Raw genomic sequence first — 24,461 nt, forward strand, 5'->3', positions numbered from 1 at the left:
GGATCATTATAGCTTTGAATTCATTTGTAATGTTTCGCTTATAATTGTGTATATATTAAATCCTATTCAATTTTTGTATGTAATTGCATTGTTTAGTCTTTGTATTTAGTTGTACAATATAAACATGTAGTTGTAGGTTTTCTTTTAGTCATAAGTATAAAATCTTTTGCTCTGTGTTGAAAGTGCATGTTAACCTTTTGCCCTAGGTGAATCCAAAAAATACACATTTGGTTTTACTCAACGTGATTGTATAATGCCTCAACAAACACTGTACAAATTGCAAATAGCAAGTACATGTTCAGATTAGGTTAGCTTTTGTTTATATGGAGCTTTCTCTTAATTCAAATAGCAGTTTTACGGCACATCTATTCCAAAGTGCAGATTAAAAGGCTGATACTTTACAAATAAATATTTTGTTCCTCTAGTTTCCTTTATAGGAAATGAATAAGCAATGGAAATTTAGTTGATTATATGCAAGTTTGGCTTGTAAGTGGAGCTGCTATTGGCAATAAAGGTTAAATAAGCATCGTGCACCATAATCACCTTAATATATATTGCATTTAATCCTTATGGGATGGAAGGATAGAATCCACTCTGATTTTATTTCTCATGCAGGCCACAGCTTGTGCTTTTGTTGTTGCTTTGATTGGGAAGGAATTGGTTGGTGACAATAGAGGATTGAGTTTGTCCTTAATTAAGAAGATTCAATTGGCTTCAAAAGATGTAGGTTGCTGCTCCTTAAATTTAAGCATGTGGTTGGATTTGATCATTATGAGACATAATAGATCAATTTTAAAACTTGACTTTTAGTCTGCTTTAGACTTTTCTTGGTGTTGTATTAAGATAGTTACTTCCTTGGAAATTCATCTTCTTTTATAAGACAAAATTTATCCTACCAATTTTTAAAATCTAAATGTTGTTGAGGTTTTTATATCTCTTACGTAAAGAATATTTTTTTTTCTTTGGGTTTTGATTTATGAATCTGGTTCTGTACAGTTGTTTGAACATCCTGGTTTTGTTGAACTAATGGAGCAATACTCAACACGAGGATACAGGTACTCAATACATCAGTTTCATGATGTGAGGCATTCTGGCATTGCATATTCTAACTCTAAAATGCTTATATGTCTAAATAAATTTGATATGCAGAACATGAGGTATTTATAGTTATTTTTTTAATTTCCCAAGCTGTCAATGTTTGTTACTTTAATAGGTTATCATTATTACTCTTTTGACCTTTCACATTTGAAATATATCAGAATATACAAAATGATTGTTTCCATATAATGAAGGGTTTGAAGTTTTCAAAATGAAAGTCCTGTTTGCACAAAGAAAGATTTACAAATTCTCAATTAGTCACATTGAAGAAAATATGATTTCCAAGGGAAAACGGTACACAATAAATGATGGTTTAGAAGAATAACCTAATTTTGCTTTCAAATTCAGTATTTATGGGAGCTAAATTCTTTTTTAATTTTTAAATTTGAATGTGTGTTAAACTAAAATTTTTTAGGATCTACCTTTGCCCTGATTCCTGTGCAATAGCCATTGTTGAAGAGTAATTTAACATGTTAGCTATCAAAGAAATGAAGTACGGGCAAATGACTAACAAATAAACATTTAGATTTTGGTCTCTACTTAAATTGTATGCTGTGCCCTAATTTAATAGTTTTGCACTTCATCTTATCCCATACCAAACTGCAGCTTAAAATTAATTGCTTTTGAGACTAAACTGATATTAGGAATAGTGAATAGCAATTTTTGAGGCATTTACGTGAATATGGAACTTTTGGTCTGTAATAACCACCCCTGCTTTTTTTGAAAAGAAAAAAAAAATTGACAATATGAAAGTTCAACATAAATATGCAACTAATGATATCTCTACTGTTATAAATGCTGATATTGTTTAAAATGCTATTACAAGTGCTGATACAAACAGTACTGATGAAATCACTTTACTAGAATGCTGAAATATCCCACCCTGATCTGGATAATTTTTACACTCACTTCCCTAATTAAGTACTCAGACATTTAGACAAACAGTTTGCTTTTTTTGATCTTAAGAGTAGTTTCAGATGTAACGACAATGTTTTTGTTGTCTCGAGAGTTTAGGATGAAGATTTTTGCTAGTTATCTCTCATAAGTACAAAATGAAAAGCATATATTGAACATATCCAAAATAGCTTTACTTAATTAAATCCTTGTGCATAAAATACAATGAAAGGCTCAAACTCTGACCTGAGTAATAGTATTAGTAGTTTGAAATAAAGGCTAGCAATGTCTTCTCTGCATACTCAGTCTGGTGATTAATCTGGAAATTTCTTAACAGCAGACCAGAAGAATACTTGGACCAAATTGTCCATACAAGAAGCCTCTTCACTGCAATCTGAAGATGAATTTTTAAGCACTTAGAAAATAAACTTTCCAAAATGTATGCATGAACCCCTTGTTTTGATCTGCCTCCTTATGCCTCCTTATGCCTCGATTTCCAATTGAAACCTCCAACAATTTGATAATGAAGCGCAATGGTAAATTCTGGATGAATCCACACTAAAGATGGATTTGGGTTTCCATACAAACCATAGAGAAACTCTAAGGGTTTATGTCCTCAGATTTCCTGCATTGAGAACCAAGCTCCCAAACTTCTCAGAGAGAAAAATAAAATAAACCAAGTATATCAAATGACTTCCTCAAATCTCCTTTTATAATCCTCTTATGAAGTTTCTAGAAACCCTATTTAAATTTCCCTCTTTTAATATTTTAATATTTAACTTGGATATGGGAAATAATAATAAAATGGCCCCTCATATAATTTCTTCATTAATATAAAGTCTCTAATAATATCCTTATGTTGGCACTTGTCTCCATAAATTTTTTATTAGATTATTTAAAACCTTATAATTCCCTAAGCACCACAATAATATCACATTATATAATTTAAATAACGTTAATTATATTATTTAACGGTATTTATATAATACTTAAGAATGCTCAATGAGGTCCAAAATAACATTAGCATTGAAATCATAGTCTGTTTTGAAATATGAATTCTGCTACGACCAATTGAATCTGTAAAATGAGAACTGAAGCTTATACAAGCTCATAATATAAATAGCAGTGTTCATTGGGGACTAAAGAGAACAAACCCAGAAAGATAAGTGTCAAGCAGGCACTTAAAATAGCAAGTCTCCACGGAACCTGCTAAATCTGTGAAACAAGCTTGCCAAGAGAATAGGAACACTCCCAACTGACCAATGAGGGTCAAAACTGACACGAAAAATAGTAACTTACTAAAAATAGCAAGTCTTGGACGGGTTGTCCAAAATCACTACTGAAAGTGTCATCCAACTCCAATAACTACTCTGAACCTATTGGCGACAATGTAACCCCTCTCTTAAATGACTGATGTCAACTCAGAATAACAGTATCAGCCTCACTGCAAAGGACCCTAAAAATGGGGACATTACAAATGCCCAAATACATAAACCCAACACCTTGTTGATTGTAACTAGGGCTATAGGGGTTCGGATTGCCTTAAGGCAACATCCGAACCCCTTTAGGACCGGGTCCTATCCCAGGGTAACGTGACCCTTTCTTATTCACAATGCCACGCTATGCTAAATACACGCCATTTAGTTATTGGCGCCAAAAACCAAGGAGGCCGACTTACATTTCAAAGTGTAAAAGATGCATATAAATAAATGACAATTTGCAAGTCAATACACAATCATCAAGTTCATCATATACAAAGGCGATTTAGCTCTGCTGTGCGAATTCAAGGAAGAGTGCGAACTTATTCAGATTGGTGCGAAATTGTCCAAGAGGACATAGTGGATTTTGATGCAAGTCTTTGAAGCATACAAGGGACAGATCTGATATGTGAAGATCGGATTCAAGCTAAGTATTGTACTTATATTTAGAGGAGAATATATAATCTGACCTGTGGGTCTTTCATGCTGGGTTTTTCCTCTTTGGAGGTTTTCCCAGGGTATGCTTGTTTGTCTACTATTTTATTTCTGATTTATGTTGGCTTATTAAATACTGCAAATCTGATTACAATCTAGGGCATAATTAATCTATGTTGGTTTACTAAAATACTGCAAATCTGATTACAACCTAGGGCATAATCAATTATATAAATCTGATTAATATACCCAGGGTTTAAAATTTACATGGTATCAGAGCTATAGGTGTCATTAACTTCCGATTTTAGCAAATCAATTGTTGCATATAGCTGTTGTTTGTGTTCAGATTAAAGATGTCAGGTTTGAAGGCTGAAGATAGGCTTGAGGGAGCCATTGATTTTGCTGCTTGGAAAGTTTGTATTCTATTGGTCCTTGAAGAAAATGAACTACTGAAATTTGTAGAAGAAGAAAGGCTGTCTCCTCCAGAAGATGCTGAAGAGTTGAAACTGTTCAAGAAAGATTCCCTCAAAGCTAGAAGGATCATAATTGAGTCCGTCAAGAATCATCTTGTCACTGTCATATCAAAGTTTGTATCTGCCAAAGAAATGATCAAACACTTGGAAGGCATGTATGAAGTCAACAATCTCAACAAGGCTCTTGCCCTAAGACAGCAACTTCTACACATGAAAATGAAAGAAGAAGACTCAATCATAGCCTACTTCATGAAGACCAATGAACTAAAGGACAAGCTAAGCAGTCTTGATTGCCAAATCTCAGATAAAGACCTTGTTATGATTGCATTAAATGGTCTACCTGATGAATGGGAACCATTCATTCGTAACATTGGTGGAAGAGCCGATCGTCCCAACTTTGAACGTCTTCAATCTGATTGCATCGAAGAGGAATCTCGAATTGAGGTAAGAGGAAAACTCAAGAACTCTCTCAAAGATAATCATGTTCTCTTATCTAAATCTAGGAAAGGTGGTCATTGGAAGAAAGAGAAGAGAGGCAAAGATTTTAGGTCCTCCTCCTATGATCCAAGGAAAAAGTCAAGAGATTCCTCTCACATTCGTTGCTTCAGATGTGACAAGTATGGTCACTATGCTAGAGATTGTCAGAATGACCCAAAGGAAAGGGAAGCCAACTTAAATGAAGTTGCGGAACAAAGTGAAGACTATCTTCTCATCTCTGCTCTTTCCAGCAATGTTCCTACGGACAGCAATACGTGGATACTTGATAGTGGTGCCTCCAGACACATCTCAGGATTTCGTGAGCATCTCTCAGATTTGATTGAAAAAGACACCAATCTTCATGTAGTAATCGGTGATGATGCTCGATACTCGATAAAAGGTTCTGGCACTACCTCTTTAAAACTAGATTCTGGTATCTCCTTACAACTCTGTGATATTCTCTTTGTACCTGGTATTAAAAGAAATCTTATTTCCATTTCGGCTTTAGAAGATAAAGGGTTTGCAAATAGCATTTTCTGAAGGGAAAGTACTCGCTTGGCCTAAGAAATCTAATTTCAAATCTGCTCGTATTATTGGAAATAGATGTGATAGTTTATATAAGCTTGCAGCTAATCCAATTCAAGCTCTCATTCATGAGACCCCTGAATCATGCGAGCTATTGCATAGAAGATTGGGTCATCTTCACTTTGAAGCTCTTACCACTCTCGGTAAAATGGTCAAAGGTATGCCTAAACTCAGTTTATCTCATGATGATGCTTGTAAAGGTTGTGCAATGGGTAAGAATGTAAAGAATCCCTTTCATAAAAGCGATAGTAGGGCTAAAGAAAGGTTAGAGCTTATTCATTTAGATTTATGTGGTCCTATGTCTGTAGCATCTCCTAGCGGTTTCCTATATTATGTTATCTTCATAGATGATTTCTCTAGGAAAACATGGATCTATTTTCTTAAAACTAAAGAGTCTGAAGAAGTCCTAAACAGATTTAAAGAATTCAAAGCCTTAGTTGAAAATACTACAAGAAATTGAATTAAATGTTTGAGGTCTGACAATGGAGGTGAATACACCTCAGGTAGCTTCTATGAATTTTGTGTTAAAGCAAGAATTAAGAGGGAGTTCTGTGTTTCCTACAACCCTCAGCAAAATGGAGTTGCTGAAAGAAAGAACAGGACCATTGTTGAAGCTGCAAGAGCCATGATACATGATTAGGACTTGCAACCTTTTCTATGGGCAGAAGCATCCAAAACTGCAGTTTATATTCAGAATAGATGTCCTCATCGAGTCCTAAAGGATGTGACACTTGAAGAAGCCTATTCTGGAATCAAACCGGACATCAGTCACCTAAGAATATTCGGAAGCCCTGTGTATGTTCATGTGCCTAAAGAAAAACGAACCAAGCTGGATCCATTTGGAAAGAAAGGCATCCTAGTAGGATACAACGAATCTTCCAAAGCCTTCAGGATGTACATTTCAGGTCAAAGGTGTGTTGAGGTAAGTAGAGATGTAACTTTTGAAGAAGATATTGCTTTCAAAAGATCTAAAGGTTCATTAACCAACAATAATGATATGGTGATGGAAAATCAAGATTCAATTGTTGATGCTAACCCTGAGTTACAGGAGGAGTCTATTGATCTTCCAAATCAAGAAGTTCAGAATGACTCATCAGAACCCATGCAATCTACCGATATACCTCACGATATTGTGGTCTGCAAGAAGAGACCACTTTGGGTTAGAAATGCGATTCAAGATGCTGAAGGGTTTGCTACTCCCAGAGGAACCTTCAGAAATAGCAAGAGTGTCCAAAATCACGCCAACTACATTTCTGTGATGTGCAATATAATTGAGTCTGAACCCCACAATATCGGAGAAGCTATGTCCCATCATGCTTGGAAATTAGCCATGGATGAAGAGTATGGGTCTATCATCAAGAATGATGTTTGGGACATTGTACCCAGACCCAAAGGTAAGTCTGTCGTTTCCTCTAAATGGTTGTTTAAAATTAAACATAATGCTGATGGTAGTATTGAAAAATATAAAGCTAGGTTTGTAGCACGTGGTTTTTCTCAAAAGGAAGGAATAGATTATGAAGAAACCTTTGCCCCTGTTGCTAGATATACCTCTATTAGGTCTATAATAGCTATTGTTGCAGCCAAAGGTTGGGAGTTGCATCAAATGGACGTTAAGACAACCTTCCTTAATGGTGTCATCGAGGAGGAAGTCTATATTGAGCAACCAGAAGGTTATGTAATCCATAAAATAGATTCTCATGTTTGCAGGTTGAAGAAAGCATTATATGGGCTCAAACAGGCTCCTCGCGCTTGGTATGAAAGAATTGATAAGTACTTACTAAGTTTAGGGTTTTCCAAGAATGATGCTGATGCTAACATTTACTTGAAAGTTTATAATGATGAGATGCTTATTTTAGTTTTGTATGTAGATGATTTATTTCTCACGGGTGAAAATAAATTAATCATGAGATGTAAAAAGGAATTAGCCTCAGAATTTGAAATGAAGGATTTAGGTCTAATGCATTACTTTTTAGGGTTAGAGGTATGGCAAAGAGCTAATGAAATCTTTCTAAGTCAGGGAAAATACACTATTGATATTTTGAAAAGATTTAGGATGATAGATTGTAAACCTATGCGTACTCCTATGGAATCTAACCTAAAGAAGTTAAGTGTTCTGCAGCTAACTCTGATTTTGCAAATCCCTCTGAGTACAGGCAGTTGATTGGCTCCTTGATGTACCTAGTCAATACTAGGCCAGATATCTGTTATGCTGTTAATGCTCTCAATCAGTTCATGAGCTCACCTAAACATGTTCACCTGGTTGCTTCCAAGCACATTCTAAGATACCTACATGGCACGATTGGTTATGGGCTGAAGTATTCACTTAATACCCCAATTCTCCTGAAAGGCTACTCAGATTCAGATTGGGCAAGAAGTGTCAAGGACAGGAAAAGCACTTCAGGCATCTGCTTCAACTTGGGCTCCGCAGTAATCTCTTGGGCATGCAGAAAGCAATCTTCGGTAGCATTAAGCATTGCAGAAACTGAGTACATTGCCGCATCTGTTGCATCCAGAGAAGCAGTGTGGCTTCATAAGCTCCTTGTTGGATTATTTGGTCAAGTCAATGATCCTACCACCATTCATTGTGATAATCAAAGCTGTATAAAGATGTCAGTAAATCCTGTATTTCATGATCGGTCCAAACATGTGGAAACACACTATCATTACATTCGGGATATGGTGCAGAGAGGCGCCATTCATCTAAAGTACATTAGCACAGATGAACAGATTGCTGACATCCTCACCAAACCTTTATCCAGAGTGAAGTTCGAGTACTTCAGAGATAGAATTGGTGTCATGGAAAACGGAACCCTGATTGAGAGGGAGCTTCAATCTCAGTGACTATGTGTAGCACTTTGAATCATTCCTTGTGTGTGTGCAAGAATGAATTACATCCAATCTATGCTTGTGTGCTAGATGGATAATTGTAATAATGTAAAGACCCACTGGTGTATTACACTTTCTTTGCTTGTGTGCTAGAACCATCCTATGCTTGTGTGTTAGGTGGAAGATGTAATTCTATGCTTGTGTGCTAGATCCACTCTATGCTTGTGTGCTAGATGGAACTTAAAGGTTCAGATTATGTATTCTCCTCCTCCCTAGTTAAGAGGGAGTGTTGATTGTAACTAGGGTTATAGGGGTTCGGATTGCCTTAAGGCGACATCTGAACCCCTTTAGGACCGGGTCCTATCCTAGGGTAACGTGACCCTTTCTTATTCACAATGCCACGCTATGCTAAATACACGCCATTTAGTTATTGGCGCCAAAAACCAAGGAGGCCGACTTACATTTCAAAGTGTAAAAGATGCATATAAATAAATGACAATTTGCAAGTCAATACACAATCATCAAGTTCATCATATACAAAGGCGATTTAGCTCTGCTGTGCGAATTCAAGGAAGAGTGCGAACTTATTCAGATTGGTGCGAAATTGTCCAAGAGGACATAGTGGATTTTGATGCAAGTCTTTGAAGCATACAAGGGATAGATCTGATATGTGAAGATCAGATTCAAGCTAAGTATTGTACTTATATTTAGAGGAGAATATATAATCTGACCTGTGGGTCTTTCATGCTGGGTTTTTCCTCTTTGGAGGTTTTCCCAGGGTATGCTTGTCTGTCTACTGTTTTATTTCTGATTTATGTTGGCTTATTAAATACTGCAAATCTGATTACAATCTAGGGCATAATTAATCTATGTTGGTTTACTAAAATACTGCAAATCTGATTACAACCTAGGGCATAATCAATTATATAAATCTGATTAATATACCTAGGGTTTAAAATTTACACACCCAACTAGAAATACTGTTTGATGGCTGATACAGTTCCTACAGATCTGATATGAATATTGCAATGCTAACATACTGTAAAACACTACTGAAAACACCACCAAGCAATGCCCAACATGAAGGACAACCACCCAACTTGAAACAACAGCAATATATCTTGATGAATGATGAATATTATGCTGGTTCAGGTGTCATATCACTTGTTGCTGTTGTTTAACTATCACAACCAAACTTGAAAACACATTGAGAGCACATTAAAAACTGTTGATCACCAAAATTTGACTAAGTCTAAAAACTAGTAAGATCCTTTAGAACTAGAATTTTCCTTATAAGTCTTAAAGATCGGAATCCCATCTCAAAGATCTCGACAATATATGTGAAAAATAACTTAAAGGATACGATATAGTTAAATGTTTAATTTATGTATGGTCTCCTGAATCATGATAACATAAAAAAAATTTAACTGAAAACTCTATCAAGTATCCTCCAAACAGCAAGGGGCTTCCTATCAATAAGGAAAGTCCACAAACAGTGCAGTGCCTAGTTTAGGAGATTTTCATGTCACTCTCATAGGTGGCTCATTACATGAAATGACCGACACAAATCTGCAATATGCCTGCCTTAATGTTTTCTGATGAATAAAGTCCTTTTTCTAAGGCATCTACTAGAAATAACTTTTCAACACCTTTAAAATGAGTTATTACACTTAGTTATCCCTCCTAATATTTTCAATATTAGACAACTTAAGTGAAATCTTATATTAATAACTTTATAAGATATTCAAGTTGTGAAAAGTACCCAAATAATATGATTTTGCAATTCTGATCATACCACAGTGATATTGACGACTAGGGACGATGATTGGAGGTAGTCGGGTGACTTTCTAAAATAACTTACTCCTTAAATTAAGTTTAGAGAGCGCCCAAAAGGTCGGAAATTGATTCCGAAAGCAAAGGGATTCATCTAACCGACTGAACTTAAACCCCTAAACAATCGTTTTGCAAGATTGATCAAATGCTTTTCCAAGAATGTTGGAGTTCGCTCTAACTAACTAGTTAGCCTTCAAAAGACTTGGAAACTGGCTGAATGTGCATGAATTGGCTAAATGCCAAAAAGATGGACATTACAATCCTCCCTCCCCAAAGATTGCCTGTCCTCAAACAATGCCGACTCATACACTAATCAATCCTAGATTAAACCCAATGTGATTCCAAGATCCCAAATCAATTTGAGGAATATACATCCTCCATGATTCCACTGCTTCACTCTAATACAATCATCCACTGCCAATGTTTAACACTATTAAGCAATTCCACCAATTATATATATTCTTGGATTTCAAATTTTCTATCACAATATACACGATGGCTGGAAGGAAGATCATGATTCCTCAAATTATCCTCAAGGATCACATATCCCCCTTTCAAGTGGCTGATACAAATGATGACAGCAGTGTTAAATCCGAAAATTAGATTCACAGTTATCTTGGGAACACTTCTGCTGTCATAAATTTATAACACCTCATTAATTCTCAACCTCCAGGTGCTATACTAGCAATCTCATGGACACAAGTTCATGCACTCAGCTACAATCACCAATGCAACATCTGAAAATACAAAGGTTAGCAACATGAAATGATTACAACCATTAATTACCAATGTTGAAGAAAGAAACAATTGAGCCATGATTGAGAACTCTCCCACAATATGCTGCATACTGCTGAAACTCTGTCAAGCTTCTGAAAGAAATATTTGTTCATCCACTAATGATGAATGGAGAACACCAGATTGGGAATTGCAAATCATGATTTTCTCATTCAATATCCCCCTCAAAAGAGTAACCAAAACAAAGCAAACATTATCATAATGAAGTATCTTTCCAATAGGTAATCTATCTTTCTATAATCATCTGTTCCATAAGATACGTATAATGCAAACTTATCATGATATCGGATTCCCTACATACCTTATGTCCCACCACTGAGAGGACAAGTACTGATATCTTCATTATGCAAAGAATGGTAGGACTATCATGGGATGTCATATCTCATATGTAGCTTGGTTCCACAAACACCATCTCATGCTTAGTTATGAAATCTAGCATATGTAAAAGGCAATGCCTCCTACTCATGAAATCCTCATAAAACTCATCAATCACCACGTTACATGTAAATGCTCAAAATAAATCAACTCATTGGCTGATTTTACCAAAATCAACAATGTGAAACTAGGACAGTAGCTGCAATAATTAATAATTCTAATATACATAGGAGATGTGAGCATTGAAATGATTGAAAATACTTCTTCAAAGACTGAAAATTCTTTGCCAATGAACTCCAACCAATAAATAATCTATAATTTGATTGGAAATACTTACCAATTCACCTGTATGCAATCAACTAAAATCATGTGATGGCTGATTGAGATAATGAAAGCTGCATCAAATCTGGTTTTTTTCCCTTGATCCTCCATAGAATAGTTCTTTTGTCGTCATAAACCTCCAGTATACCTAGCTAGTGTGTAATGTCCCCATTCGGGAATTTCCTTGATTTAGACCTAAAACAACAATTCTAACTTAAAGTGAGAATTGTAATATAGTATTAAATGTAATTTCATTAATTCTGAAAACATTTTACTATAATATTTAACTCATAATGCTAAGAATAGTTTGGAAGATGGACTTATCTTGATAGATTTCTTGATTTGGCAATGGATTTATGCTGATCATAAATCTCCCATACAACTGATTACTATCTCCTTACAATCTGCTATAGAATTTCTTACAGTCTCCTTATAGGTTTGTCATAGAATTCTTTACCGTCTCTTCACCTAATTTGTTCATACAATCCTTCATGAAACTGCGAAAAATCTTTGTACACTCCTATTCATTGGATCTGCAGTTCTGATCCCCTTTATTAATGCATGATTGTTCTTAATGAATGGTTCACTGCCTTTCATTATATAATTACTCTGTATTAATTATTACTGTTATTAATTACAACACTTCTATTAATTGCTGCACTAAATATATGTGCATGGGCCCTTATTATAATTGCAATTGCTATCTTCTTTTTATAAGATGTCTTTCTAATGCTGTTAGTCTTCCGCTGGTCACATATGATAATAATTCGTTGCTATGTCTTGATCATTCTTGAAAATATGCAAATAATGGTGTTGAATCCTGATTGTTATCTCTAATCTGGGCAACCCTGAACATGCCAAAAGTAGACGCACTACTGGAGCAGATCCAAGTATGGATATATGTAAAAGCAACAATGTTCGATCAAAAAGACATATTCCTCATCGATGATTACTGCAATCATCTCGTGGCCACTAATGGGTATTAGTTTGACCGCTTCCCTCAACTGAACTAGCTGATAATGAATATATCGATCACTAATTTCCTTATTTGTTCTGTCTAATTATGGTGCATACGTACAGATTACACCATACTAGACTAATCGTTATAATTCCATTAATTTCTTTGCCCTTATCGATCCTTCTTATGCATTGATCAAATATCTTGACCGATTCCAAGCAAGGCATAAACACTTGTGTCTTAGTTTGGTCTTCATATATGATTGATATGGTTAGATGATCGCTGGCTGTTCATACACCAAGACTAAGTCTCTTAAGTCACTGTTTATACATGAGTTGACCCATTGCTTCTCTTCGCTGCATAATATCTCTTTTTCCTTTATCGGATAAAATAGTTGTCACTTATGTTATCCTTCCTCATAAGATCGCTGCATTTCCCCGTCTATTCTGCTACTTCAAGTGCCGCAAAATGAACTTCCTGGAGTGAACCAATTATCGATAAGTGTCCCCCCTTGTTGCCGGAAGATATACATCCCATATACTTTGGCGTGTTGAAAGGATATACCCCTTCATAGGTTAATAGACACGTCCATTCATCATCTCCTTAACTAATGAATATAAATGCTTAACTATGAGTTATCTTCCTTGTTTGATCATCGTTGGTTATTACCCAAGTCGGATTCTCCAATACTAACGAATATTGCCGATTTAAATGATTGCTTGTTATAGTGTGTAGTCGTTGTCTTCCCAGTGGCTAACTTTAATATTTCCATATCAATGTTAGTCTCACGTAATTTAGTTACTGCCCATCTTTCAGAATACATACATAATATTATTATTAGGTAGACATTCCTTAGCGGTGCTAATCTTCCCGCAGCCAATAAAGGTATCAGTTTGGTCATTTTCTTCAGTGTGTATAATCGAAGATGATTCTAATGACCGCTTGAGCTGGTCTTCGGTATTCTTCTTTCGTACCTCTTGGTGGCTTGATTGCTTCCTTTGTTCTGAGTCATCACTTTAAGACTATTGTAATTTGTTCTTTCCTTAAATCGATAGTCTTGCTGACATTAATTTTAGTCTTCTCGATTTGTTATACCCTTGTGTGACTATTGTATTTGACAACAGCGAAGGTTGGCAGCATTTATGATGTTAACACATAATTCTTGCGATAAACTCCATATGCAGTCTTGTAATAGTTTATCCATGTTGTATATCATTTATAAATATAATACAAGGAGCTTTCTTAATATTAACAATACTGGACGGGGTCTTGTTTGGGGACATCATATAGTGAACCTTTGCACAATTACTCCATGGTGAAGTGACTCCACCAAGCTCAGATTGTGCTACTTTTATTTTCATAGTGAATCCTTCATTGATACGAAAATGCACAACCCTACTTATAACTCACAATAGTAATGGTGTTTCCTAATTCTTGGCAAACTCAAACATGTAAGTTCAAACACCATGCAAGGTTGATGCATCATAGAATAAGCTCCATCATGAAGATATATTTTAACTAAATCCATCATAATGCATACATCGATTTCATTCCACGAGTCATCCAATTCTTTTCTCCAAAAAGCCAATAAGTTAGCCAACAAGATCTTAGAGATATCATCTTCATCTAAAGTTAATGACATGATGGAGTGTATGGAGGTTATAATTTTCTTGGTATGAACATCATTAGTGGCAGCCCAAAAGATGATAAATATCTTACCCTCACAAGCAATATCTAGCATAATGTAACTGAACCTGAATTTTGCAAATGTCTCAAGTATAGTTATCCTCTTAACAATCGATGGATTGCCAAAATGAGCCAACCCCTATATCTTCTCCACAATCAATTGGAAAACCTCCTTCATGATCCAACTGCTATAAGTTTTCTTTGTAGCCTGCTATTCTAGCGATTTCACTTATATAAGATGCAATTTCATACAACATGCAAGGGTGACCCAAATTTAACTCGATGCCATAACAAGATGATAGAAGTATTGTTTTCTTAACTTCCAAACTTTAATTCCTCTACAGTGGACAGCCCTTAATTCTTGATACCCAATATTTTTTGGAGCCCCCGAATCCCTTACTCTAATGTTAGACATGCATGGAGTCTTTCACCATTCTTATGATATATTCTTTGATGAAAACAACTTTGTAATGACAAAGTACAAAGCATCAATCCTTTGCTCTTATGATTACAAAGTACAAAGTACAAAGTATTTTGAAGTTTCATATGTTATTCGTTGTAAATTTTCTTATAACTATTTTTTTAAAGTATATTGATTGCCATTTTGCCAGCATCCCTAAATCTAGGTCCTTGGTTCTCTTGTCCCCTAGACCTATCATTGGCCCTACTATCTCCTCGCCCCAAGATTTTGTGGAACAATAGCTGATAATAATTTAAAGCTTTAAATTGTTTTTGTTATTTATCATGTGTTAGATTTTTTAATATCAATATTCAGGTATTTAAGTTATAGGATCTTCCTTTTTGTCATGTTATAAAATCTTCTATCTAGTTTTTTATTTGCATACCTCAATTTCTAGAAATCTAGCTTGCAAGTTTATGCTTGTGTTAGGTTAGTTTCCTCATATATCTGTTAAAAATACGAAATCTCTTGTTTGTGTTCATGTACTAATTAATTCTTGAGCTCTTATCCAAGAAGCAGAAACAAATACAGCAAGTTAGCTTGTTTTTTCATTCAATGTTATAAACCCCCAAACGAAAACTTTGCGCATGTTATGAAAACTGTAAGCTAAGTTCTTTAGGGTTTTGGTTTAGTCTTTATTTACAAGGGAGCTTCTACTTAAATTCAAAGAAAAGGTTTACCTTACATGTTCCCTTGAGGGTGATTCAAGGTTATTCAACTGACCCTTTGGGTGTCTGTTTCAGTACTCTCTATCTCAGTGCATCAATTTATTTGTGGTTTGCCTTCTAGAGGTCTTTCAGACTTTGTTTATATACACTTACTATTTTTAGTAGGTCACTTGGATGTTTGGGTCCATAATTACTATTTATAGTAAGTCACCGAGGTGGTCAGTTGTCATCATATCTATATCTGGATAGTGGATGGATTATTCCCATGAGTTGATATTGGACATTATGAAGGGTTTAATGATTTGAGTCAAATTATTAAAGTTAAATCAAGTTTAACTTTAATAATATTAATTATATTAAATGACAAGTTATGATATGATGACATAAAAGGGACTTTATGTGGATGCTTATATAATAATTATAAAGTCACTTTAAATGGTGCTTTTGGAGACATGGATATTATAAAATATTAAAAGTCACTTTTAATTCAAAATGTGCAAACCCTAATTAGGGCATTGGGATGAAAACATTATAAAAAGGCACTTGGGAGCACATGTGAGATATACTTGGTTTATTTAATTCCTCTCTGAGAAGCTTGAGAGCTTTGGCTTTCATTTACAGAAAATCTGAGGGCGGAAACCCATGGAGTTTCTAGGTTGTGTGGACAATAACCCATTCAACATATTCTATGGATTCATTCCAGAACTCACATTGAGCTTATTGTAGGTATTTGGCATTGAGAACGAGCTGGAAATGGTATTTTATTTGCAGGTTTGCAGCTGGTAGGGTTTGGAGCAGAGAATAAGGGAAATTGTTAAGTCCCTTTGAGACAAATTTCAGGGTTTATGATTATTGAAGAATTTAAGACTTTGTTTGAAGCTTCTACAGTGATTCTGTACCCTGCTTTAGTAATTCTGTACTTGCTACAGTGACGTGAACAGTGCCATATTGGGCTTTGGTTGTAGCAGCATTTTACATCAGACTTTAATTTGGTAGAGACTTAATTTTCTGTTATTGTGTTGGAATTAGCAGCCACATTTATTCTAAAATAATCCCTTATTTTCTAAACTGCAAGTATGAAAACTAAGTTTCTTTCCATTGTATCCGTTGAAACTTGAGACTGAAGATAAGGTCAGGAATGAAAATCTTTCTTCTCTGATTTTCTGAGTTCTTTAAATTGCAGCTAATGGTTTTATTTGCAAATCAGATCTGGTCTTGTATTGTGATTATTGAAAGGAATCTTCTTGGAAATTTTATTTGAGTTGCATGTCTAAAATCTGCAAATTTTGAGCATCACTTGCAAATCAGAAATCTCTACGAATAGAAGGCGTGCAAATTGTTTGTTGAAATGTCTCTTTATATTGGGATAAATTCATGGTGTGTTTATGATCAAAACTTTTAGACAAGCTGTCCTATGACATAAATCTCAGAAATTCAGTATAGTATGCAAAGTGTTACTCATACATTGAAGATTTTGAATTCGTAAAATTTCTAAGTGCAAATAGGGTAGGATTTTGCAGTGGTATTAGAGCTTAAGAACCTGTCATCCTGTGGAGTTTTGTGAGGGGCATAACAAACATTGGAAAGATGGATACTTCTAGTAAGGCAATTTTTAAGCTGATAGAAGGACTCTTCGAACTTATGAATGACCCAAACATCAAGGGGTATGGTAAGACAGTGTTACAATCAAAGTATAAGGGAGAGTCTGAAAATAAAACATGAGAACCGAAGGTAAATGAAAAGGGTTCTAGAAAAAATTCAGAAGGGGAGCAAGAATTTAAAGGAAGCTAATTGTGAGGTTGAAGCTAATTCTGCAGGTTCTTCTATCTCAAAGATGAATGCGTTGCTGTCTATCAGATTGAAAAATCTGAAAATAAAGTTGCTCCTTCATGTTTTCGTATCACAGATGGGTATAATGGTGTTCATGAAATTATAGAATCATTTGTTGATAAAAGTAAGGATTGCAATAGTCTCTTGGTGGGTGACTTAGAGGTCATGTTTGATAAGCCATGTGAAGAGATGAATTATCTTGATGCTTCCATGAATGATTGTACTGCTAGAAAAAAAACCATTCGGTATTAATGAAGACTTCACTTGCAGCCATGTGGCAACATTTATGATGGATGATACACTTGACTTTCAGTTGGAAATATCTCATAAATCAGCACTTGTTGATAGGCAACTTCACATGGAAGGAGAAGTACTTGAGGGTGTTGATGACTCTACTCTAAGGAATTAAACAATTTCTAATTTTCTGAGTTACAACAACAGTCACTTATCTTCTTGCAATCATGAGATGGCAATCCTAAGGCATGAAGATATAAGTTTTATTGAGTCTTCCAATGATGGCTCTCAACATTCAAGAGTTAGACATGATGTTTTTGATGTAGATTCAATCTACAAGAGGTCTGATTTAATCTATCACAGCATGGAAGATGTATTGAAGACCCAAAGTTTATGTGATGGATGTAAGAAAAGAGCTAAGGAAGCTAAGGTATTGTCTACCCATACAAGACAGCACCTTCAAAAAATCAAAGAATAAGTCAACCACATAGATCAAGCAAGACAACAAAGGGAAGCTCACCTTGGAACGTTATTTTTTCAAAGGGAAGAATGTGTAGAGGTTGAGCATGAGCCTTTTGAGGTGAGGAAGCAAGAAGAACATGCAGATGTGTGTGAACAAGAGAAGACATATGACTCAGAAAATTTGTTTGTACCATGAGGGTTATGTATTACCACTTTTGGAGAGCCATTTAGTTCGAGACATGGACATGGATTGGGTAGTTGATCACACACCTTGGGGATCAGCCACTAGTGTTATGCCTACATGTAGAGATAGACATGGGTGATTCAAATTCGGATGGGCCTTTAGCTATATATAAAGAATTCGAGGAGATCAATGCTGTTGAGACACAACCCCATCATGTTGGTGATTCCTTGGTGGAGTATGAAGCAGTCCTACCATTAGGATTTGAGACACATGTCATTGAGTCACTTTCTTTGGGCTCGTATATTCTTGGAATCCAGCAGGTCTATGCTCCAAGATTGGTCACATGATGTAAATTCTGAATCACGGTAATTAGAAATATTACTAAACATTGCTTTGTTAGTGGACACTAAGTACTCTTTGAAGGTGAGAGAGAGATTTCGGTCAACATCCTTATCACTAAGTAGCTCCGCAAGGTCTGAACCATGATCCTTAGATTCAATCCCTACCATGGCATCTTCAATGCATGATGTTTGGGATGATGTAAGATTAATCTCACAATCCTAATGAATCCATGTACTTAGTTCAGTTGTGATAGAAGAAACACATGAAGAATCAACTGCTTCTATTTCTTTAGAAGTGTTGAAAACTATTTCCTCTCCTTGTATCTTTGGCTCCTTGAAATGTTTGGTGACTATATTCTGATTTTCTTGTAGTGCTTGATGGTTTTTTATCGGATTAACCTTTCCTAATGTTTCATGATTTGCAGTTGTCAAACACTTTCCAATTTCTTCCTTAGGTGTGACAATCTTCAAGGCTTCTAATGACATTTGTTGTGAGGAGTGTATGTGTGAAACTCTTGATGCCATTTATGGGTCACAATCATTCATCCTCTGTTCATTTAAGTGTTTATGCTTTTCACTTTTTCTCCTTGGGTCAAGATGATTTCTACGTCCTTTAGGCAAGTACTTCATTCTTAAGCCTATGTAATCTCCTAGAGACTTATCATGTTGTAAACCTTTTTTTTTTTTAATCTTATTGAAATTGATTTTGTAGATCAATCAATGTGGGTTCTTTGTCTTCTTGATATTCTGCTTTAGGTGGAAATGTTGATATCATTAACCTCGAGGCATACGTTTATTTGGAATTTGATCATTGATGGATTTTTTTATTGCCTCCTTTGTTGCAATTATTGTTTTATTGTGGTAGCATGTCCAACAATTGAGTCACTCTTTCTTGAGTGTCTTTATGTTGTGCCATGGATGGATTCATTTTATCATTGAGTTTGTACCATCCTTTGAATTGTTCTCATTTTCTGCTCATCTGAAATGTTTTCCCACAGTCTAGCAGGTTCATTAGCTCTGATACAACTTGTGATGCCCTTTATGTAAATTCTTAGGAACTAGGGACTATCGACTCACAAAATCAATTGCAAGAGACTTCTTTCCAATCAAAGACTCTAAAAATCCTTTATAAACTTATATTGATGATAATTGATACCACTTAGTATAAAAATGATATATTATGATCTGCTTATTGTTTATCCTTAGGATATACAATCAATACCACTTATAATATGATGATCTTGATCACTATATGATATACCTATTGTAAATGAATATATTTTGATAATATTAATCATTGTATGTCCGTCAAGAATTCAGATCTGCAATAAGGTGGATAATCGCTGCTATCTCTGATATAGACTATGGGGATTATGCAATGACGATCTCTTGCTAAACTCCAATCTGCACTTATGGAGTTAACTCTGCTATTTCTGATATACCAATGTGAATCGTGCTGTTAGTCTCTTTCCAAATGCTTATTGCTGTTTCTGATATATTGACGTGAGATATGCTGTAAGTCTTTTCAATATTGCTTATAAACATTCTTGATATGGCAATATGAAATATGCTTAAGTATACTTTCTATCGTTTATAGTGATGATATAACTCACTGTTTCTGTTATACACTTTATAAGTATGCAAAGGTCTTCAATATTTCTTATAGCAATATAAGGTAATTGCTGTTTCTGATTTGGCCATTAGAAGTCTGCAATGTATGGTGCTGTTCCTGATTAATAGCCTTAAATGTATGCCACTGATTTTGTGCCAAGAAGGCAACTTCTTCAAGAGAGCAATCCAAATATGGATAAAAAGAAGTAAATAAGAATGATTGGATGATGCTGCTAGGAATGCAATCGATCTTCTTTAAATATCTTATGACAACTAATAGTTGCATCCCTTGCTTGGAATAGACATGCCCCTTCCAATTTCCCATACTTTCATTTTTTACACAAATTGGCTTATTATCTAAATCACACCTTTTCATGAACATTTGTTATTTGTACAAATTGTGCCTTTATTATTAATCGCTGCCTTTGCATCACTGAGTATAATTCACTGCATTACTTTATGTACTTCATTTGTAATTCAGTTATCTTGACCTTCCCTTGGGTGGCAGTAAGATAGTATGCTCCTTCACGTTTGATATAACTATTCTTTGCTGATCTAAACAAATTGATAATGATTGATGGATACTATAGTGATTATAATGATTGATATATCATGCTGCTTCTGCATGACGATCAGTATATCTTTATGATTGATATGTGGGTTGCCATCTTATGGACATGCCTGATTATGTTGATCACATTGAGTTAATGTAATCAATGGTAAAATCATGATCTTCATGTTGATAAGGTTTGTGACCCACAAGATCGTCAAACTTGACATCATGTGAACTCAATATCCGTATCATACTTTGGTTACGCTCGAGTATAGTTTTGGCATTCCTTGTATGAATGTTTTCATCATTTGTGAAGATAATTCAAGGATCTTTCTCTCACATACTGTTTACTTGTTTGGATTAGATGAGGACATCACATAGTGTAGGTAAAAGAACACAGTTAGCTGTTGAATTGAACTCTTGAAACTTAGACAACATGTTGACAGAAATAGTCCTCACAAAAGATCTTGTCTTTAAAGCAAAATATGGTGAGAACAACATACCAAAGCATCCCACATAATCTGATCATGGGTTTTAAAAAACTACATCTTGTAAATAAGTACTTTCTGCTCTGAATTCTTTGCATCATATTAAGTTGTTTAATCTTCAATTGCAGCTGTGCTGTACAGTTCCCATCTGGGTTAAATTATTGCAGTAACTCATTGGGTTATTCTTGGACATTGATAAATGTTTTGATTAATCTATAAGCATATCTTGGATCAACTGCTGTCAAACTCTTGCATTTTTTTTGGTATCCTAGTTGCTGTGGAGCTTGAAAAATGACAATTAAATATAATGGCTGTTAGTCTCTGCAAAGAACTTTTACAACCGCAATTAAAGTACGGTTACTGAAAAAAGCGTTCAAAAACCTCATGACCCGAGTAGAAGAACAGTATACTTCTTGATTTTTGAATGAGACAATTTCGCAGTATTATATACTAAAAATAGATTTCGGTGTATTTTCTTTTTTAAAATTGTTTCTCAGCTTATTTAAAGGTCATGATATTATGAAACTAAACCTGAACTTAATTTTCCTGTTGTCTATCTTGCTACCTAATAGCTTGACTGGTCCCTAACATTTATTTTGAAGAGATAGTACTAATCAAGAGCAAGTAACATTTTTATTAATATGCTTCCTTTGCACTATTTTTTTGGGCTTTTTTTACCACCTCAAACCATGGGGATTAAATGCTGTCCGTGATAGATTATTTAATTCTGGTTCAGCAGTCATGACTGCCTCCAGTTTGGCCAGTCCCTAGTTCAACTATCAATTTGGCCATCGTTTGAGCCAGTTCATTTTTTTTAACTATTGATTTTTTCCATAAGTCCTGCTATAGAAAAAAATCATAACAAGTCTAGTTTAACTATAAGAAGAATTTGATCTTATCCATAAGATTCTTACTATGGAATTGTGTTCTATAACTTGTAACGAAATAAAAAAAGAAAAGAAATTTTATTGAACATGCTCAGAATTCTATATTCTTTAAGAAGGATGCTTTCTCTCTTGTAGTTATTGTGTCTTCATTGTAATTTTTATGTACTTTTGTCTCTCAATCATATTGATGGCTTCTATAGATGATGTCTATATTCTTGCCCTGAACTAAAACATTCATTTGGTTTGGCAGTTCAGAGAGAGGTCTTCATGCTTTAATTGTAAATGATTTGTACTATCATCTTCAAGGAGAGTTAGAAGGTCGACAAATCCCTCCTGGATCATTTCAGAAAGTTTCAGACTATCTCGTAAAGCTGAATCTAGATTCAATTTTGCAAAGCAGCGTGCATGTCCGATCACAAGATCTTCATCCACTGTATGGTGATGACTATATTTATGATACCAAATCCCTTGAAGCAGAATTGGGTATGGAGTGGTGGTCTGATTCTGATGAGAAAGGTTCCATTGTTGCAGCACAAAAGATGCTGCAGGTTTTGAAGCATGCAAACGTAGCATTTTCCCTTGCAGATTCACAGAAAAATGCATTAAAAGCATGGATGACTTTACTAACATTAACAATATTTGACAAAAATACTGTAAGTTCTTTAATATATGATATATTAAAAGGCCTGATATTTTACTGTTCCTTGTGTGTTCTTACTAAATAGCTGGAAAGGAATAGTGCCTTTATTTTTATTTTCTTCAATATTTGACTAGTATACGTAATTCTAGATTTTCTTTTCTGCCAATCTCTCTCTCTGTAGCAGTCTGTAAATAGTAGTCTTGAGTTATCCTATGTCTTGCTAAACAGGGGACAGATGTACGGACAGTAATGCCAGATGCAATCTTGTCTGAAACATCAATAGAGTCGTGCATTAAAGGTCTGTGTGACTATTTACATACATCTATGCAGTTATTGGGACCTGTTGGGGACCCAACAAATCATATGCCAAATTTCATCATTATACAGGCACAGCTTTTGCTGATTTTTGTTTGGTGGATGTATGGTTGTATCACATCAAGGAAGAATGGTATGCAAGCCTGGCCACTTTATGCAAGAGTGATTAGAACTGTTATCACAAACCTAAGAGTATTGATGGATACCAAACCATTTGTTCATGATGGGATTGAGACTATTGTTAGATGTCTCCTTGCAGTACTCCTGATATCATTAGAACTTATTAATTCTCAAAACATAGAGCACAATGCAAGCAGACAGTCAAAGTCAGACATGCAGAATTTGGGAGATGCTTTTGCTGATGTTTCACTTATGAGCTTGGAGTTTCTACCTGTTCTTTGCAATTGTGTTGAAAATGACAAGTTTGGTAACCTCTCCTTAGCTATAACTGATGTACTCTTGAAAGGATTTTTGGCACCTCATGCCTGGCTACCTGTTTTGCAAAAGCATTTTCCAACAAAGTTAGTAATTTGTCGAATTCGACATGACAAGTGGCAAGAATCTGCTCCAGTTGTTTTGAATTTATGTTTATCTTTAGCTCGTGTGAGAGAAGGTGCTGAGATGCTTCAGTCAGCTGGCTTTTTTTCATGCTTGTCAACATTTAGCCAGTTTGTAAGGAATGAAATTTCATTGAGTTCTGGACAAACAGAGGGTCCATTCTCTCTTTGGAACAAATGGGGACTTTCTGATAGGTTATGGGGTCTGGGATTAGTCGTCATAACGGCAATGGTGATGTCAGTTGGAGAAAATGATGCAGGGGTTGCAGTTCTATGCAATGCGTTGACTTACTTCATATCAGAAAAAGATTACATCTTGTGTGCAATAAAAGCCCCAGATAATCTGACTGATGCACTTGGCAGAAAACAAACAAGAAATCGGATGCCTCAAACCTCAGTTATTGCCTTACAAAACACCGAGCATGCCATTACTCTTATGAGTCAGCTTGCAAAGAACAGAGTGACACGGCCAGATATGATGCAATATGTGGATTCAGAAATGAGGGAAAATATTATACATCTCTTATCTTTTATTAGCAAAGAAGCCCATTTATGTTCTGGAGACATGCCTTACAAAAGTATGCTTTTACAATGCTCTCACCTACAAAAGGAAGAGATAGCTGCGCTTGTAAATCCTTCTGTAGTAAATTGCAAGAGTGGATGGTTTTCAGTTGCAGCAAGAGGTTATGTGACCAAAAACAGGCAATCACTATCATCACAACAAACTGCACCTGATCCTGTAAAGAGCATTGTACCATTATCCTTCACTAAAGGCGGAGCAGAATTGGATGCTATTCCTCTTTTCTGCACAGAATATTCAGATATGATTGCCTTACATGTATACAGAATAACTCTTCTGATTTTAAATTTTTTGTGCATGCAAGCACAAGCAGCAATAAAAGGAGTTGAGGAAGATGGAAATGTTGATCTTGTTCATTTCCCAGAGCTTCCAGTGCCTGAGATTTTTCATGGTCTTCAGGTCATTTTTATAATTCTA

The 24,461-nt window shown here is 35.3% G+C and overlaps 1 protein-coding gene across 2 annotated transcripts in view; it reads left to right on the forward strand.

Annotated features, from left to right (window-relative positions):
• LOC131045463 (uncharacterized) overlaps positions 1-24,461 on the forward strand; it is a 285,469-nt gene that overhangs the window by 246,309 nt on the left and 14,699 nt on the right. For both annotated transcript variants that reach the window (XM_059218422.1, XM_059218423.1), the window contains 4 exons: positions 616-723; positions 997-1,055; positions 22,203-22,605; positions 22,821-24,443. In XM_059218422.1, coding sequence (XP_059074405.1) covers positions 616-723; positions 997-1,055; positions 22,203-22,605; positions 22,821-24,443 — 2,193 coding nt within the window. The remainder of the gene's footprint in view (positions 1-615; positions 724-996; positions 1,056-22,202; positions 22,606-22,820; positions 24,444-24,461) is intronic.

The sequence above is a fragment of the Cryptomeria japonica genome, chromosome 3 (assembly GCF_030272615.1).
Source record: "Cryptomeria japonica chromosome 3, Sugi_1.0, whole genome shotgun sequence".
NCBI classification, from domain to species: Eukaryota; Viridiplantae; Streptophyta; class Pinopsida; order Cupressales; family Cupressaceae; genus Cryptomeria; species Cryptomeria japonica.